Here is a 19,527-nt window from a genome sequence, read left to right as displayed (position 1 = left end):
TACAGATCCAGTAATGCGGAAATGGAGTGTGCTGCTAGAAGCGGGGATCAAAAAGAGCTGGAAAACCCTAAAGCGGGTGTTGTCGCCGCGCGCATACTGAATAGTGGTGTTGTCGCGCGAGTTCTTATCAGCTGTGTTGTCGCGCGCGTACTGTAAAGCGGGGACGGAGGGTGTGTCGCGTCGCGGGGGCACTTTTGATCATTTTGGAAGGGAACTTTCTATCCAAGACTAAAAAGGGCATGTGCACTGCACAGGTTGAGCCCTGTGTGTGCACGTGCCTGCAAGTTGGGGAATACGTCCCCCAATACGATAATAATCAGTCATGGGGACTGCAGAAACACAGCACACTGTTCAGATTGATGCAGACATGAGATCTCTATCTCACTCATGGTTTGTCCTCTCAAGTGGGGGAAAGACAATGCACAACGTTACCCACTGCTGTCAACCTGGGTCAAGTCATATCTCTCTTGTCCCAGAAACCTCAGTCCCAAATGAGAGGGTTTTTTTCTGTTGCAGGGGACATTGTAAATACCCAGAGATCCCAGCTTTTACCAGATTATATTTATATGATAATTTTCCTTTAAACCCATCTCTATCTCAGTGAGTGAGTGATTAAATGTTGAATGTGATGAGTTTACACTACTAAATTGAAACTTAATTTTTTTACATGGTTTAATATTTTTTTGTTATTAAAATTGAAGTTCCTGTTTCAAAGCTTACAGATAGATGACTAATTTGTATGTCATTGACACTTTTGGCACTTTTTTGGAGTATTTTCATAAGTTTTGTTTTTTCCTGTAAATGATTCAATAAATACCGTACCGTGACATTCATACCGAGGTATTACCGTACCGTGAAATTCTGATACCGTTACATCCCTAATATAATATATATATATATATATATATATCAATTAGTGACAGAATAAAATGTATTGTTTTTGGTCAATTTTAACAGCTGTTTGGGGGATTATTTCATGAGGCCAAACTCTTGTTAATTTGCTGTAGGGCTATACTAAAAGGCTGATTATGATGAAGCCTACCTAATCACTGTAGCCTGACAGATAAATAAATACTAGGGATGTAACAATATTGTAAATACTGTCATACCGCAATAGTAATTTTTTCAATATTACCGTAGACACATGACTCAATAAAACTATATTTCTGAGAAAGGTTTGCTTAGGCAAATGAAGCGAATGGGAGGTAGCGGGAACTACAATTCCCATCAGCGGTCTGTTATCACTACAGATCCAGTAATGCGGAAATGGAGTGTGTTGCTAGTAGCGGGGAAGAAAAAGAGCTGGAAATGATCGAACCTAAAGCGGGTTTTAAATCAGATGTGTGGAAGCATTTCGGTTTCTTTCTAAAAAGATACAAAAAAGGAGAAAAGGTGACAGACAAAGAAAAAAACAATATGCAGGCACTGCCAGACTGTGGTGAAATATAAGTCGGGGAATATGACTAAAAACAGTCTTGGGGACTGCAGAACACTTAGATAGATTGATTGATGCAGACATTGACTTGTACCGCAAAGAGACCTCTATCTCACTCATGGCTTGTCCTCTCAAGTGGTGGATAGACAATGCACAACGTTACCCACTGCTGTCAACCTTGGCTAAATCATATCTCTCTGTCCCAGAAACCTCAGTCCTAAATGAGAGGGTTTTTTTTCTGTTGCAGGGGACATACCCAGAGATCCCAGCTTTTACCAGATATATAGTTATATGATAATTTTCCTTAAAAAACCCATCTCTATCCTAGTGAGTGAGTGATTAAATGTTGAATGTGATGAGTTTTCAACACTACTAAATTGAAACTTTTTTTTTATGGTTTAAAAGTTTTTTTTATTAAAATTGAAAAAAATCTTAGATCTTAAAAAAAAATCTTAATCTCTTTTTTAAAATAGTTTTTTCAAAAGAAAAAGCGGATTAGATAATTGGATTAGATCACATAATCAAATTTTGATTTTGATCCGGCTCAAACCTTTAGCTTTACTTTTTTGGAGGATTTGGATCACTTTGATCCAAACAATCTGGATTAAACTGATCCCATCAGAAGGGTGGATTCAGCGTGGATTTCATGCCCAAAATGTAAAGAAAACTTAAAAAATGTATCAAAAAATACTATACTTGGATCATGCAGTATTTTACAAGATATACTATTTATTTATAAGGTTTTAATTTGATTTGTTCATCCGTCAGGCTATAGTGAGATTATTGTTTGTTTTCATTAGATTAGGCTATTCAGTTACAAAGCATCTGTTCTAACAAAATCATTTAAGACCATTATAAAATAGGTACATCCCAATGTACATGTATGAGAAAGCATATATTAATTATATATTATATATATATATATTAATTAGGTTAACTAGGCAGATTAGGTAATGAGGCAAGCTATTGTATATCGATGGTTTGTTGTGTAGATTATCTAAACAATAAAGCTTAAAGGGGCTAATAATTTGGTCCTTAAAATTGTTTAAAAAAAATTAAAAACTGCTTTTACTCTAGCCAAAATAAAACAAATAAGACTTTCTCCAGAAGAAGAAATATTATCAGACATACTGTGAAAATGGGGACACAGAGGCGCAGTAGGTAGTGCTGTCGTCTCACAGTAAGAAGGTCACTGGTTCGAGCCTCAGCTGGGTCAGTTGGCGTTTCTGTGTGGAGTTTGCATGTCCTCCCTGCGTTCGCGTGGGTTTCCTCCGGGTGCTCAAGTTTCCCCCACAGTCCAAAGACATGCGGTACAGGTGAATCGGGTAGGCTAAATTGTCCGTTGTTTATGAGTGTGAATGAGTGTGTATGGATGTTTCCCAAAGATGGGTTGCAGCTGGAAGAACATCCGCTGCGTAAAAACAAGCTGGATAATTTGTCGGTTCATTCCGCTGTGGCAACCTCGGATCAATAAAGGGACTAAGCCGAAAAAGAAAATGAATGAATGAATGATTTATTTTCTACAACACCAGACACACAAGAGTTCATTTTTAAACAGATAAACAAAACAGACAGGGACACATTTTTAATGCATTTCTTTATTGTTTTTCTCCCTCTTCCATCATCCCCTCATCCTCCTCCTTTTATTTCTCCTCCTCATCATTCTTCTGCTCATTCTGCTGCTTATTTTCTGCTTTCGATTTCTCTTCTTCACCTTCTCCTCCTCCTCCTCCTCCTCCTTTATCTCCTCTTTCATGTCCATCATCTCCATGTCCTCCTCCTCATTTTTCTTCATCTCCTCTTTCCTCCTGCTCCTTCTCTCCTTCTTCTCCTCTTTCTTCCTAATCTTTCTCCTTTTCCTTTCCTTCTTCTTCCCCTCCTTCTTAATGTTGCCCTCCTCCTCCTCCTTCTCCATCATCATCTCCTCCATCTTCTCCTCTTTTATTATTCTCCCTTTCCTTCCATCCTCCTCCTCAATCTTGCCCTCCTCCTTCTTGTCCATCATTGTCTCCTCCGTTTTCTCCTGCTCTTTCTTCCTTCTCCTTCTCCTCTTCTTCTCCTTCATCTCCTCTTTAATCTTGCCCTCCTCCTCCTCTTGTTCTCCACAGGATGAAGTAGTTTTCTTCATTAATATTTCTCCTTGGCTGACATTTATCTCATCTTCCACACAAGGCTCTCTGTGTATCATGGGAGTCACTATGATTTGATGATGCTCAATCGTTGAGTTGCGCAGAAAGTCATCTGTTAAAAGAGAAATGAAGTGGTTACACATTTTACAAAGTGATTTTCAACAAGATGTTAAAGTTTACAATTTATTAATAGCAGTATAGACTGATATGTTGATGTAAACATGTTCATTTACCATCAGCGCCTTTGGGTGGAGAGATTGGGAGATGTATTTGCTCTTCCTCCTCCTCTTCATTCTCCAGCTCGATTTCTTTATTAGGGGTGAGGCAGGAGATTGTCAGGTGTTTCCTGCAAGATCTGAGGAATGATGCCAGCCGGCTCTTTTTTCTCTTCCTCTCTTTCACCTCCTCGTCTGTTAAAAGAGAAAGGATTGTAGTTGACTCACTTTTCCACAGTCATTTGACAGGAAATTAAAATTGACATTTTTATAACATCCCTTATTATATATAAATTAAAATATCCTAATTTGTGTCCAGAAGATTAGCAAAGGTCTTAGAGGATTGGAACTACTGTACATGAGGGGGAGTAATTAATAACAAATATACATTTTTTGGTAAATTAATCCTTTAAGGTCTGTCAATTATGGGTCTAACAAGAGCCTAGACAGCCCAAAAACTGGACAGAAGGGGGCTTAAATAATCTGAAATCAGGAAAACACCTGAATAATCAAATTACAGTGTGAATATGACTCACCATGGCCATTTTCAGGCATTTGTTCAAGCTGTGCTGTGTTTTTGCCAGCTTTGAGGAAAGAGGGTATCTTGAAAAATCTCCTTTTCCTCTTTTCCTCCATTCTTGGTTGTTCTTTTTCCAGTTTGAAACTCTGTGCTAGGGTGTGTGAAACTTTCTCAGTGATGTTTGCAGAGACAATCTCGGTCTTGCACCGTGGATTGCTAAACAGCGAATTACTGTCAATAACAAACAGCAAAAACACTTCCACACAACCACAAAACCACAAACGCACTGAGCTTTACTCGATGATGCGGGGCTTTGCATACAGTTCAGAACGCATTCTAAATGATGTGATGATGTGATCGATATACTGCAACTATGGTAACAGGACACTTCTCTAAAATGTTTTCCTTTAAAAGAAATGACTGAGGACACATGAACAGGACATAAAAACAAATGTCAGCTGCATAAATCAAGAATCTCTTATTAATAAATAATAAATTCCTTTATAAGAAACAAAAGCTGGTTTATTTTGTGAGTTTAAAAAAAATAATTAATTAAAATTTGATATATTTGATGACAAAGGACTTGAAATCCAATTTTAGATATAAAACCGTTCAGAAGTTAGGGTCGGCAATACTTAAACTATTTGAGTAATATTGTAATAATCATAATTGATATTAAATAATAACATATTAATATTATCGTTATTCTTGTTTTCAGCACCACATAATCCTTGATTTGTCGATCAATAAACTTGTGTAATTAAACGAGTTGAAATAAATTATGGATTTTTTTTATTTCAAAACAAAAAAGCATCATAAATCTGAAACATAAATATAAATAATAGCTTTTTCAGTAATCGTCTTCAATTTAAGCCACATTTATTGTGAATCTGCATTCATTTTTGTCATTTTATTGACAGCTCTGGTCTACATTCATTTACATTGCGAGTTCATATTTAGCTTGTTGTTGTGAACAACATAAGTGTTCAGTGTTTAATAATAAAGTTGGTAAATCATTTAGCCTAAATTCTCATTTTATGGCGTATGTTCTTCTCAGGTACCTCTAGAGGGCAGCATTTACTCGTATTTCATTCCAGTAATTCAGTTCATGCAATCTGTGATTTCAATTGCAATTGTTGAATTATTTCTCCAGTTATTCTATTATTTCACACACGGCCATAATAATAATAATAATAATAATAATAATAATAATGATAATGATAATAATAATGATAATGATAATAATAATGTGATTAGATTCATGGGGCAACACGATAGCTCAGTGTTTAGCACTGTCGCCTCAAAGCAAGCACATCGCTGGGTCAGTTATTGTTTCTGTGTGGAGTTTGCATGTTCTCCCCGTGTTGGCGTGGGTTTCCTCAGGGTTCTCCGGTTTTTTCCAACAGTCCAAAGACATTCGCTGTAGGTGAACTGAATAAAAACTAAATTGCCCACAGTGTATTTGTGTGAGTGAGTGACTGTAGGTGTTTCCCAGTACTGGGTTGCAACTAAAAGGGCACTCGCTGTGTAAAACATATGCTGGATAATTGGCGCTTCATTCCGCTGTGGCGACCCCTGATTATTAAAGGGACTAAGCTGAAGGAAAATGAATGAATGAATTTTTGGGTTTTATATACTTTACAATATTTTCACTAAATGCATCAAATATTCTGCTGTGTAACCTCACTGAATACACGACTGAAGAGTGACGAGTCCTGTTTACTTCTATTCTACACACAGAACTATTAAACAAAATCAGAAAATCGTTTTCAGATGTTTACTAGCTCATTAAAAGACACTGAATTGGAGAAAGGCATGGAGATTATGTTGGTCTATTAGTTAATGAAGTATACATTGTATAGTATTTTTTAGTCTAAAGCAGGGGTCACCAATTCTGTTTCTGGAGAGCTACCTAGAATTCAGCTCTAACCCTGGTCAAACACACCTAAACCATTTAATCAAGACCTGAAGCAGCACTTGATCATTACAGGCAGGTGTGTTTGGTCAAGGTTGGAGCTAAAATCTGCAAGAAGGCAGTTCTCCAGAGCCCGGTTTTTCAAAAGGTTTAATCCGGATAAAATTGATCCTGATTTAGTATTCCTTTTTTTGTGATCCGGGATCACGTAATCCAGCTTACTTTTTGAGCCAGTTTTTCAAAGCAACATCGGATTGGATCAATTTGATCCGGATAGGAACTTTTCAGGATCACTTAATCTGGATAACCAGTGCTCAAACAGGATATGAAATCACACTGTAGAACTAGAGATATGTAAAGAAAAAACAAGTAGAATAGCCAGTGTGGGGTCAATATAAGTTTATTTTTATTTGAAATGAAAACACACACATTAAAAAAATAAAAAATAAGAACAAGAAAAACCCCACCCTATCCTCTTCCATCAGTCCGCTCATCTGACACCTACAACACAAGCACTGTACATTGAGGATATTTATAGCAAGTTTTAAATATAGATGTATTGAATAAAAAAAAAAGACTTAATGTCAAAACCTCCACAATAATTTCAGACTTCCTCTGATGTGGAGAGACCGGCTTGTCTGAGCGTAGCCTTTAGATGGCGGATCTCAAGTCTGGCCTTGGTTTGCTGCAGTTTGGTTAGAGTCAGTTGTTCCTCTGTCAGATGAAGCTGTGCTTCTGCCCTTTCAGTCTCTTTTTGCAATTGTTGAAAGTGATTTCAAAAATCAGTGATTGACATTCTTTGTATTTTTTTGGTTATTTTGTAATCATTGCATGCATCACTACACTGTAAGAAAAAAAAAATCGTAAATAAAAGGTCAAATGACTGGCAGCTACGGCTGCCAAACAAAAAACATAAAATTACGGTCAAATGTCTTTGTTGAAATAAAGTGCAAAAAATAATAAATCTACAAATATTTTCATTAAAATGTTTACAAAAAAACACTGTTATTTTACAGACTTTTACTATATTATTACAATCAAATCCGTTCAATAAAGTAACACAATAAGAGTTTTACAAAGAAACACTGTTATTGTACAGACTTTTCCTAGATTATTATGATCAAACACCATCAATAAAGTGACTGCACTAAAAGTTCAAGAAAAAACAATGTTATTTAAAAGAATTTACCAAAATAATTACGATTAAACACCTTTAATATAATGCCAAGACATGCTCATGATCGTAATTTAACAGTTTTATTTTGGATCAAAAAATTTAGGAAAAAACAACAAACGAGATACAACTGATTAAAATTCTCACAACTTTAAAATTACAGTTGTTACATTTAATTGAATAGTGTTCATGTAAAACATGTAGAGGTTTAAGTTATATGGAATGATTCAGTTACAGATCTTAAATGAAATGGAACTGTAACGTGAAGGGGACGTTGACAAAGGAGGGCAGATCCAAATGCAGCTTTATTACACAGAAGATGGTCAGGCAAACAACAGTCAACACAGGGGCAAACAGATGTAACATTATGCAGGGAATCCAGAGTCATGGTCAAATAATAGGCAAATGGTCAGTCCCGACAGCAAACAACGTAAACAATTAACAAACAAAGCAAGGCAAAAGAAGAGAAATGCATCAATGTTTGCAGTAACAGTATAACAAGACTAAGCAATTGGTCTATGCTGCTTTTAAAGTGCATGTAATCAGTTCATAACGATCCTCCGACTGTGTGTGTGCAATCAGCGGAACAGGTGCATGTGAGTGCACTTAGTGTGTAGCTTTATTGAACAAATTTGATTGTAATAATATAGTAAAAGTCTGTAAAATAACAGTGTTTTTTTGTAAACATTTTAATGAAAATATTTGTAGATTTATTATTTTTTGCACTTTATTTCAACAAAAACATTTTACCATAAGTTTATGTTTTTTGTTGGGCAGCCATAGCTGCCAGTCATTTGACCTTTTTTTACGATTTTACATTATTTTTTACAGAGCAAGTAATTACAATTTATTACTTTAATTTGACGTAATTTTAAATGTACTTCATAAAAAACAGGGAAAAACACTGTGCAAATAATACGGCAATTTTATTGTATGAACAGACAAATTGCTGTAATTTGTCATTAATTATATAGTACATAAAATAGCAGTCAAGCTGTTAATTTACAGATATTGTTTGTAATTTTTACGGATTTTTGAATATAATTTAAAATAACAGAAAAAATACTGTATAAATGATACTGTAATTTCCCTGTATAAAAAACAAAAATGTCAGTAATTTGTCTTTAATGATAAAGTACCTAAAATGAAAGTCAAACTGTGAATTTAGAGAAATTGTTTGTCATTTTACTAAGTTCTACATCTAATTTTAAATGAAAAAAAATTACTGTAAAAAATTTAGGGATATTTTAGGGCTTTTTTACAGTGTAATAAATATTCTGAAAAGAAAAATATTTTCCATTGTGATGATTGTCAGGTGTTTCCTGCAAGATCTGAGGAATGATGCCAGCCGGCTCTTTTTTCTCTTCCTCTCTTTCACCTCCTCGTCTGTTAAAAGAGAAATGATTGTAGTTGACTCACTTTTCCACTGTCATTTGAAAGGAAATTAACATTTACAGTTTTATAACATCCCCTATATTTTACAGCCATAATTTAAAACTAATTTGGCTTTGCTTTAATAGGGACTCTGTAAAATGCAGAATTTGAAGATATTTGAAAAAGTCTTCAGAGCGATTATTAAACTCTGTTCTAAGTTGTTCAAATGATTTCACAATTTCAGAGGTAAACATTCCTGAAAAGTCAGACAAACCTTTCTCACAGCATTTATTAATAACAGGTCTACATTTACTAATGCATTATTAAAACTTGTGCTTGTTAATATTAGTTAATACACTGAATTTTCTGACAGTATATTGAACTTCTCATGACTGTGTATGGAGCACTGAGAATTATACATAAATTTAAATATCTTGATTTGTGTCCAGAAGATTAACAAAGGTCTTAGAGAATTGGAACTACTGTACATGAGGGGGAGTAATTAAAAACAAATATACATTTTTTGGTAAACTAATCCTTTAAGGTCTGTCAATTCAATTCAACTCAATTTGAGTTTGAGTATAATCTGTGGAGACAGCAGAGGGCGCTGTAACATTTGTTTCCCGCGGATCTTACAAACAAACACACGTTTTCCTGCGTCTGGAAATAAGTGTTTCAGATACTTATTTTGTCTTTTCAGCTGAAGTAACACATGTAAGGAGGGTACAATTTTTTATTCTTGTATGATTTCACAGACTTTGCTCTAGGTTTTATTGAATTTGGCCATTTTTATTGTTAACACGAACAAGCTACACCAGGGAACAGTTTGCTCAATGATTCTTTTTTTGTTGCCTCAGCATTAATGAATACAGACAAGCACACATCTTGCTCTTAAATTAATACTTTCTAAGGGATTTTATACAATTATGTATTTGTGGAAATCTGTATTTTGTTTGTTTGTTTGTTTGTTTTCATCAGGCTAGTCAGTTACAAAGCATCTGTTCTAACAAAATCATTTAAGACCATTATAAAATAAGTAAATCCCAATGTACATTTATGAGAAAGCATATATACAACTTTTTGAATCATTACTCTAGTCTTCAGTATCAAATAATCTTTCGGGGGTGCTGATTTGCTGCTTAAGTAACTTTTTTGTATAACTATCAATGTGGAAAAACAGTTGTTTTTTAAACACACCTTTATTAATAATCAAGTACACATTAAAGTCTGGTATAGATATTTATATTGAGGTATTATATTCGCACATTCATTCAGTGGCATCTTGTGTCTAGGCATGGGCCGATACAAGATTCTGACGGTATGATAACCTTGGATAAAAATGTCACGGTTTCACGGTTCCCTGTTTTTGTGATTATTGCTCTAAAATATATTCTTTTCATATGTCCGGGTCTGAAACTTTTTTCCCTTTTGTACACAATATATTTTATTTTGAGAAACATTTAAAATATTTTGGTGCTGTAAACGTGTCAGTTTAAATTATTTAAATAAATCATTGACTTAAAAACACTGATTTATTTACAATTTTAAAGGGCATCTTTGAATATCTTTCTGCTGGACATACTGTTGTCCTAAAAAATAGTACACATACCTTAGGAAAGGTATTGCAAATTTTGATGGTTTTAAAACCTTGATTTTTTTTTCCAAACCTCAGGTATACCTTGAAAACGGTTATCGTCTGCTTGTGACATGGTATTTTGAAAATTCAGTCTGAATTCACATGTAAGAATGACTTGAAATCAACATTAGCACTGTTTATTTGTCTGACAACAATGTTGTAAATTGATAGTCATTGGCTGCTAATAAACAGAATTTGCAAAGAATATTTCTGTGAAATTATATTATTAAGGAGAAAGTGTGAATGTGTAAACATAAAAACTTGACCCCAATGATAGTTTTCATGGTAAATAATTCCAAATAAGAGCTGCTTTTTGGCATATATGTATGTAATTGTATTTAATAACTAAATTTATGTCAGCATGATTTATAATTCCTTAAAAAATTCTATCAAAACATACAAATCACTGTTACAGTAATTGTTATAATTTTTTTATTCCCTTTTACAGTGTCATTCTTTTGCCTGGACTGATGGTGACTGATGAACTTCTGAATCATCCAACGCCTTCATTCTTGTGCACTTTTTGAAGGTAACGCTGGCTATATATGTATATATATGTTGTTGTTGTTGATCAATTTGGGGTCACTTCAAGTGTAATAAGAAATACTTAAAGATATGAGCATGGATTTTCTCACTAGATACATTTTAAGGTATTACTTGATGCTTATTTAGTCTTTAAATGCTCAGTTCTAAATAATAATTACTCAGCATCTCTCTTGTACACTGTGTTATTTCTGTATCTTCTGAAATGCGTTCCCACTGATGACGGTAGATCATTGAGATGCCCTGCTGGAGCATTCTTTCAGAGATCAAATATAATGGTCTGAAATAAGCGGGAACAGATGGACTCAGATCTGTTTTTGGAAGGTTGATGCAAGGGATTTGTATTGTCTAATCACTCTTGAATTAAAAAAAAAGGTTTTCTGTTTTTAGAAGAAGCCTGTTTTTCTAAACAAATTGCATAAATCACATTACAAGCAAAGACCTGGACATGCAGTGGAGAATACTAATATACCTCTAATACATTGTACAAAACAAATAATTTATTTGTACTTAAGCACTTTTGAGATTTTGAGTATGCAGTTTACAATTTATGCAAATATTAAATGTTTGTTTCATTGGAAAAAAAAAACATTGAAAATCTTCAGATTGTAAAATGCAAATTGTATTCTGAGAATCAAACAGTAAATTTCAGATTTTTTGAGATTTCCTTCTCATTTTGTCTTGGATTACAGTAAATAGTTTATTTTCTTTATTTATTGATTTATTTTTTTATTTTGCTTTTTCAATCTTGACCATATCAGTAATGTCAAGCTTTTTTTGATATATATATATTATTGTCATCTCAATCAGAGTTATTAGCCCCCCTGAATTATTCGCCCCCTCTTTATTTTTTCCCCAATTTCAGTTTAACTGAGAGAACATTTTGTCAACTCATTTCTAAACATAATAGTTTTAATAAATAATACCTGATATCTTTTATCTTTGCCATGACAGTAAATAATATTTTACTAGATTTTTTTAAGACTTCTACACAGCTTGAAGTGACATTTAAAGGCTTAACTACGTTAATCAAGTTACCATTATTATGGCGATGCAGTGGCACAGTAGGTAGTGCTGTCGCCTCACAGCAAGAAGTTTGCTGGTTCGAACCTCTGCTCAGCTCAGTTGGCGTTTCTGCGTGGAGTTTAAAATATTATGTTTGTGGTGAAAGTGTCAATTTAAAGTTGCTGCTTAATCTGAGGCATTCTGATGTTGTGCTGATTTTATTAGTTCTCTAATGGAATTACCAAATGAGTCAAATTAAACAAACCATACTAGACAGATAGTGTTTTGTGTTCAGCATGTGGCTTGCGGTCAGTAATCGTTACAGAGAAAACAATTTTCAGATTGTTTCCACAACACTTACAGAGGAAAACTACAGCCTATTCTAGACTCAGAGACGGAACTAGAACTACTTAAAGTGTAAACAAACCCAGACATAAATAAAGCAACAAACAAACAAATAGATCAAATGTGTAAATGAGCTTTTTTGTTGCCCCTTCAATAATCTTTTTATAATAGTAGCGCCGCCATCTAGTGGTGAAAAACTGAGACGGTTGTTGCAAAATCTTGAGGTAAAAATGTGTTCAGACAGTTGAAGTCAGAATTATTCGCCCCCCTGTTTAGTTTTTTCCTCAGTTACTGTTTAACGGAGAGATTTTTTTTCAACACATTTCTAAGCATAATAGTTTTAATAACTCATCTCTAATAACTGATTTATTTTATCTTTGCCATGATGACAGTAAATAACATTTGACTTGATATTTTTAAGACACTTCTATACAGCTTAAAGTGACATTTAAAGGCTTAACTAGGTTAATTAGGTTAACTAGGCAGATTAGGTAATGAGGCAAGCTATTGTATATCGATGGTTTGTTGTGTAGATTATCTAAACAATAAAGCTTAAAGGGGCTAATAATTTGGTCCTTAAAATTGTTTAAAAAAAAATTAAAAACTGCTTTTACTCCAGCCGAAATAAAACAAATAAGACTTTCTCCAGAAGAAGAAATATTATCAGACATACTGTGAAAATATTGACACAGTGGCGCTTCAGGCAGTGCTGTCGCCTCACAGTAAGAAGGTCACTGGTTCGAGCCTCAGCTGGGTCAGTTGGCGTTTCTGTGTGGAGTTTGCATGTCCTCCCTGCATTCGCGTGGGTTTCCTCCGGGTGCTCCAGTTTCCCCCACAGTCCAAAGACATGCGGTACAGGTGAATCGGGTAGGCTAAATTGTATTTAGTGTATGAGTGTGAATGAGTGTGTATGGATGTTTCCCAAAGATGGGTTGCAGCTGGAAGAACATCCGCTGTGTAAAAACATGCTGGATAATTTGGCGGTTCATTCCGCTGTGGCGACCCCGGATCAATAAAGGGACTAAGCCGAAAAAGAAAATGAATGAATGAATGATTTATTTTCTACAACACCAGACACACAAGAGTTCATTTTTAAACAGATAAACAAAACAGACAGGGACACATTTTTAATGCATTTCTTTATTGTTTTTCTCCCTCTTCCATCATCCCCTCATCCTCCTCCTTTTATTTCTCCTCCTCATCATTCTTCTGCTCATCCTGCTGCTTATTTTCTGCTTTCGATTTCTCTTCTTCACCTTCTCCTCCTCCTCCTCCTCCTCCTCCTCCTCCTCCTCCTCCTCCTCCTTTATCTCCTCTTTCATGTCCATCATCTCCATGTCCTCCTCCTCATTCTTCTTCATCTCCTCTTTCCTCCTGCTCCTTCTCTCCTTCTTCTCCTCTTTCTTCCTAATCCTTCTCCTTTTCCTTTCCTTCTTCTTCCCCTCCTTCTTAATCGTGCCGCCCTCCTCCTCCTTCTCCATCATCATCTCCTCCATCTTCTCCTCTTTTATCATTCTCCCTTTCCTTCCATCCTCCTCCTCAATCTTGCCCTCCTCCTTCTTGTCCATCATTGTCTCCTCCGTTTTCTCCTGCTCTTTCTTCCTTCTCCTTCTCCTCTTCTTCTCCTTCATCTCCTCTTTAATCTTGCCCTCCTCCTCCTCTTGTTCTCCACAGTATGAAGTAGTTTTCTTCATTAATATTTCTCCTTGGCTGACATTTATCTCATCTTCCACACAAGGCTCTCTGTGTATCACGGGAGTCACTATGATTTGATGATGCTCAATCGTTGAGTTGCGCAGAAAGTCATCTGTTAAAAGAGAAATGAAGTGGTTACACATTTTACAAAGTGATTTTCAACAAGATGTTAAAGTTTACAATTTATTAATAGCAGTATAGACTGATATGTTGATGTAAACATGTTCATTTACCATCAGCGCCTTTGGGTGGAGAGATTGGGAGATCTATTTGCTCTTCCTCCTCCTCTTCATTCTCCAGCTCGATTTCTTTATTAGGGGTGAGGCAGGAGATTGTCAGGTGTTTCCTGCAAGATCTGAGGAATGATGCCAGCCGGCTCTTTTTTCTCTTCCTCTCTTTCACCTCCTCGTCTGTTAAAAGAGAAATGATTGTAGTTGACTCACTTTTCCACAGTCATTTGACAGGAAATTAACATTTACAGTTTTTATAACATCCCTTATTATATATAAATTAAAATATCTTAATTTGTGTCCAGAAGATTAGCAAAGGTCTTAGAGGATTGGAACTACTGTAGATGAGGGGGAGTAATTAATAACAAATATACATTTTTTGGTAAATTAATCCTTTAAGGTCTGTCAATTATGGGTCTAACAAGAGCCTAGACAGCCCAAAAACTGGACAGAAGGGGGCTTAAATAATCGGAAGTCAGGAAAACCCCTGAATAATCAAATTACAGTGTGAATATGACTCACCATGGCCATTTTCAGGCATTTGTTCAAGCTGTGCTGTGTTTTTGCCAGCTTTGAGGAAAGAGGGTATCTTGAAAAATCTCCTTTTCCTCTTTTCCTCCATTCTTGGTTGTTCTTTTTCCAGTTTGAAACTCTGTGCTAGGGTGTGTGAAACTTTCTCAGTGATGTTTGCAGAGACAATCTCGGTCTTGCACCGTGGATTGCTAAACAGCGAATTACTGTCAATAACAAACAGCAAAAACACTTCCACACAACCACAAAACCACAAACGCACTGAGCTTTACTCGATGATGCGGGGCTTTGCATACAGTTCAGAACGCATTCTAAATGATGTGATGATGTGATCGATATACTGCAACTATGGTAACAGGACACTTCTCTAAAATGTTTTCCTTTAAAAGAAATGACTGAGGACACATGAACAGGACATAAAAACAAATGTCAGCTGCATAAATCAAGAATCTCTTCATAATAAATAATAAATTCCTTTATAAGAAAGAAAAGCTGGTTTATTTGTGAGTTTAAAAAAATAATTAATTAAAATTTAATATATTTGGTGACAAAGGACTTGAAATAAAGGTTTTGTGAAACCCAAATCCAATTTTAAATATAAAACCGTTCAGAAGTTAGGGTCGGCAATACTTAAACTATTTGAGTAATATTGTAATAATCATAATTGATATTAAATAATAACATATTAATATTATCGTTATTCTTGTTTTCAGCACCACATAATCCTTGATTTGTCGATCAATAAACTTGTGTAATTAAACAAGTTGAAATAAATTATAGATTTTTTATTGATTTCAAACCAAAAAAGCATCATAAATCTGAAACATAAATACAAATAATAGCTTTTTCAGTAATCGTCTTCAATTTAAGCCACATTTATTGTGAATCTGCATTCATTTTTGTCATTTTATTGACAGCTCTGGTCTACATTCATTTACATTGCGAGTTCATATTTAGCTTGTTGTTGTGAACAACATAAGTGTTCAGTGTTTAATAATCAAGTTGGTAAATCATTTAGCCTAAATTCTCATTTTATGGCGTATGTTCTTCTCAGGTACCTCTAGAGGGCAGCATTTACTCCTATTTCATTCCAGTAATTCAGTTCATGCAATCTGTGATTTCAATTGCAATTGTTGAATTATTTCTCCAGTTATTCTATTATTTCACACACGGCCATAATAATAATAATAATAATAATAATAATAATAATAATAATAATAATAATAATGATAATGATAATAATAATTTGATTAGATTCAGGGGCAACACGATAGCTCAGTGGTTAGCACTGTCGCCTCCAAGCAAGCACATCGCTGGGTCAGTTATTGTTTCTGTGTGGAGTTTGCATGTTCTCCCTGTGTTGGTGTGGGTTTCCTCTGGGTGCTCTGTTTTTTCCAACAAGCGTGGATTTCATGCTCAAAATGTAATGAAAATTTTAAAAATCTATCAAAAAATACTATACTTGGATCATGCAGTATCTTACAAGATATCCTATTTATTTATAAGGTTTTAATTTTTTTTGTTCATCCATCAGGCTATAGTAATTAGGTAGGCTTCATCATAAACAGCCTTTCAGTACAGGCCTACAGCAAATTAACAAGAGTTTGGCCTCATAAAATAATCCCCCAAACAGCTGTCAAAATTGACCAAAAACAATACATTTTATTCTGTCACTAGTTGATATATATATATATATATATATATATATATATATATATATATATATATATATATATATATATATATACAATGGTAAATATTTTTCTTTTCAGAATGTTTATTAGTGATGCATGCAACGATTACAGAATAACCCAAAAAATACAAAGAATGTCAATCACTGATTTTTGAAATCACTTTCAACAATTGCAAAACGAGACTGAAAGGGCAGAAGCACAGCTTCATCTGGCAGAGGAACAACTGACTCTAACCAAACTGCAGCAAACCAAGGCCAGACTTGAGATCCGCCTTCTAAAGGCTACGCTCAGACAAGCCGGTCTCTCCACATCAGATGAGGAAGACTGAAATTATTGTGGAGGTTTTGACATTGTCTTTTTTTTTCTTCAATACATCTGTATTTAAAACTTGTTATAAATATCCTCAATGTACAGTGCTTGTGTTGCAGGTCTCAGATGAGCGGACTGCTAGAACAGGATAGGGTGGGGTTTTTATTTTATTTTATTTTTATTATTTTTAAATGTTTGTTTTTTCATTTCAAATAAAAATAAAGTTATATTGACCCCACACTGGCTATTCTACTTGTCACTCTTTACATATCTCTAGTTCTACAGTGTGATCTTGTTTGAGCACTGGTTATCCAGATTTAGGGATCTTGAAAAGTTCTTATCCAGATCAAATTGATCCAACCCGATGTTGCTTTGAAAAACTGGCTCAAAAAGTAAGCTGGATTACGTGATCACGGATTGCAAAAACAAGATTACTAATTTCGGATCAATTATATCTGAATTAAACGTTTTGAAAAAAACGGGCCCTGATGGGATCAGTTTAATCCAGATTTTTTTGGATCAAAGTGATCTAAATCCTCCTAAAAAGGTTTGAAAAACCCAAACTTAAGGTTTGATCTGGATCAAAACCAAGATTGGATTATGTGATCTAATCCAATTATGTAATCCGTTTTTTCTTTTGAAAAACCCATTTTCAAGATTTGACCCAATTTGTTATCCAAAATCCTAGTGGATTACTTTTGTAAAACCGGGCCTACAAGGTTGCTGACCCCTTATATATAGACTTAAATTCAATTTATTTATTTATTTTTAACTGTTTTTAAAGTGTATGTTATTTTAAAAAACATTGAATAATTTTGTATATTGTGAGGTTTATTTCTAGTTACCCAAATCAAACATTCCATGTATTCTGAAATGTTTACGTTTGAGTCAGGGTTTGAGTTTGAGTATAATCTGTGGAGACAGCAGAGGGCGCTGTAGCATTTGTTTCCCACGGATCTTACAAACAAACACACGGTTTTCATCCTATTGATTCTTTTTTTTTTTTTTTTTTTTCATTAGATTAGGCTAGTCAGTTACAAAGCAACTGTTCTAAAAAAAATCATTTAAGACCATTATATAAAATAAGTATATATAACACTTTTGGAATCATTACTCTAGTCTTCAGTATCAAATAGTCTTTCAGCAGTGCTGATTTGCTGCTTAAGTAACTTTTTGTATAACTATCAATGTGGAAAAACAGTTGTTTTTTAAACACACCTTTATTAATAATCAAGTACACATAAAAGTCTATTAAAAGGTGGTATAGATATTTATATTGAGGTATTATATTCGCACATTCATTCAGTGGCATCTTGTGTCTAGGCATGGGCCGATACAAGATTCTGACGGTATGATAACCTTGGATAAAAATGTCACGGTTTCACGGTTCCCTGTTTTTGTGATTATTGCTCTAAAATATATTCTTTTCAAATGTCCGGGTCTGAAACTTTTTCCCCTTTTGTACACAATAGATTTTATTTTGAGAAACATTTAAAATATTTTGGAGCAGTAAACGTGTCGGGCTAAATATTTAAATGAATCATTGACTTCTGCTCTCTTCAATTGCTTTAAAAACACTGATTTATTTACAATTTTAAAGGGCATCTTTGAATATCTTTCTGCTGGACATACTGTTGTCCTAAAAAATAGTACACATACCTTAGGAAAGGTAGTGCAGAAAATTTTGATGATTTTAAAACCTTGATTTTTCCAAACTGCAGGCATACCTTGAAAACAGAAGTTTTCGTCTCATGCCTACCTGTGACATGCTCCCTATATTGTTACCATGGTATTTTGAAAATTCGGTCTGAATTCACATGTAAGAATGACTTGAAATCAACATTAGCACTGCTTATTTGTCTGTCAACAATGTTGTAAATTGATAGTCATTGGTTGCTAACATATAGAATTTGCAAAGAATATTTCTGTGAAATTATATTATTAAGGAGAAAGTGTGAATGTGTAAACATAAAAACTTGACCCCAATGATAGTTTTCATGGTAAATAATTCCAAATACGAGCTGCTTTTTGGCATATATGTATGTAATTGTGTTTAATAATTTGATTTTATGTCATTATTTTTTAAAGAAATTATAAATCATGAAAACATACAAATCACTGTTACAGTAAAAGTATTTTTTTTTTATTCCCTTTTACAGTGTCATTCTTTTGCCTGGACTGATGGTGACTGATGAACTTCTGAATCATCCAACACCTTCATTCTTTTGCACCTATTGAAGGTAACGCTGGCTATAAATGTAAATATATGTTGTTGTTGTTGATCAATTTGGGGTCACTTCAAGTGTAGTATTGAAATACTTAAAGATATGAGCATGCATTTTCTCGCTAGATGCATTTTAAGGTATTACTTGATGCTTATTTAGTCTTTAAATGCTCAGTTCTAAATAATAATTACTCAGCATCTCTCTTGTACACTGTGTTATTTCTGTATCTTCTGAAATGCGTTCCCACTGATGACGGTAGATTTGAGATGCCCTGCTGGAGCATTCTTTCAGAGATCAAATATAATGGTCTGAAATAAGCGGGAACAGATGGACTCAGATCTATTTTTGGAAGGTGATGCAAGGGAATCTGACGAGTGCTTCGAAGTTTGCGTTGCAATCTTGGTTGCTTTCCAGTAATTTTTAGAATCTGAATTAAGTATTGATGTTTGTTGTGGTATTGTCTAATCACTCTTGAATTAAAAAAAAAAAAAGGTTTTCTGTTTTTAGAAGAAGCCTGTTTTTCTAAACAAAGTGCATAAATCATATTAAAAG

At 34.4% G+C, this 19,527-nt stretch overlaps 2 protein-coding genes and 1 long non-coding RNA gene across 19 annotated transcripts in view; 1 reads left to right on the top strand and 2 right to left on the bottom strand.

The window, feature by feature from the left end:
- The window catches only part of LOC103911773 (uncharacterized), a 339,222-nt gene that overhangs the window by 193,249 nt on the left and 126,446 nt on the right, over positions 1 to 19,527 (top strand). For 9 of the 17 annotated variants that reach the window (XR_015501451.1, XR_015501452.1, XR_015501455.1 and 6 more), the window contains 2 exons: positions 10,847 to 10,927; positions 18,910 to 18,990. This is a non-coding gene — a long non-coding RNA (uncharacterized LOC103911773). Of the gene's footprint in view, positions 1 to 10,846; positions 10,946 to 18,877; positions 18,991 to 19,527 lie in introns of all 17 variants that reach the window. The other 8 variants (XR_015501463.1, XR_015501459.1, XR_015501456.1 and 5 more) reach the window with 3 other exon arrangements.
- On the bottom strand, positions 2,933 to 4,674 carry LOC147842177 (uncharacterized). The gene is made up of 3 exons (XM_087271225.1): positions 4,316 to 4,674; positions 3,798 to 3,974; positions 2,933 to 3,676 (listed from the first exon to the last, which is right to left on the bottom strand). Exons 1-3 carry the CDS (start codon positions 4,413 to 4,415, stop codon positions 3,057 to 3,059), a joined length of 897 nt encoding a protein of 298 aa, XP_087127351.1. The 5' UTR covers positions 4,416 to 4,674; the 3' UTR covers positions 2,933 to 3,056.
- On the bottom strand, positions 13,414 to 15,091 carry LOC137490696 (uncharacterized). Its single transcript, XM_087271219.1, has 3 exons — positions 14,739 to 15,091; positions 14,220 to 14,396; positions 13,414 to 14,098 (listed from the first exon to the last, which is right to left on the bottom strand). The coding sequence occupies exons 1-3, from the start codon at positions 14,836 to 14,838 to the stop codon at positions 13,455 to 13,457; spliced, it is 921 nt and encodes a 306-aa protein (XP_087127345.1). The 5' UTR covers positions 14,839 to 15,091; the 3' UTR covers positions 13,414 to 13,454.

The sequence above is a fragment of the Danio rerio genome, chromosome 10, assembly GCF_052040795.2.
Source record: "Danio rerio strain M-AB ecotype USA chromosome 10, GRCz13ab, whole genome shotgun sequence".
Taxonomy (NCBI): domain Eukaryota; kingdom Metazoa; phylum Chordata; class Actinopteri; order Cypriniformes; family Danionidae; genus Danio; species Danio rerio.
This window is presented reverse-complemented; position numbering and strand designations above follow the sequence as displayed.

Bases quoted from the DNA above. Each gene is read 5' to 3' on its own strand.
- LOC147842177 (XM_087271225.1), bottom strand. From the start codon at position 4,415: ATGGAGGAAAAGAGGAAAAGGAGATTTTTCAAGATACCCTCTTTCCTC. The intron at 3,975-4,315 runs GTGAGTCATATT...CTCTTTTAACAG, and splicing joins AATGCCTGAAAATGGCCATG to ACGAGGAGGTGAAAGAGAGG. The intron at 3,677-3,797 runs GTAAATGAACAT...CTCTTTTAACAG, and splicing joins TCCACCCAAAGGCGCTGATG to ATGACTTTCTGCGCAACTCA.
- LOC137490696 (XM_087271219.1), bottom strand. From the start codon at position 14,838: ATGGAGGAAAAGAGGAAAAGGAGATTTTTCAAGATACCCTCTTTCCTC. The intron at 14,397-14,738 runs GTGAGTCATATT...CTCTTTTAACAG, and splicing joins AATGCCTGAAAATGGCCATG to ACGAGGAGGTGAAAGAGAGG. The intron at 14,099-14,219 runs GTAAATGAACAT...CTCTTTTAACAG, and splicing joins TCCACCCAAAGGCGCTGATG to ATGACTTTCTGCGCAACTCA.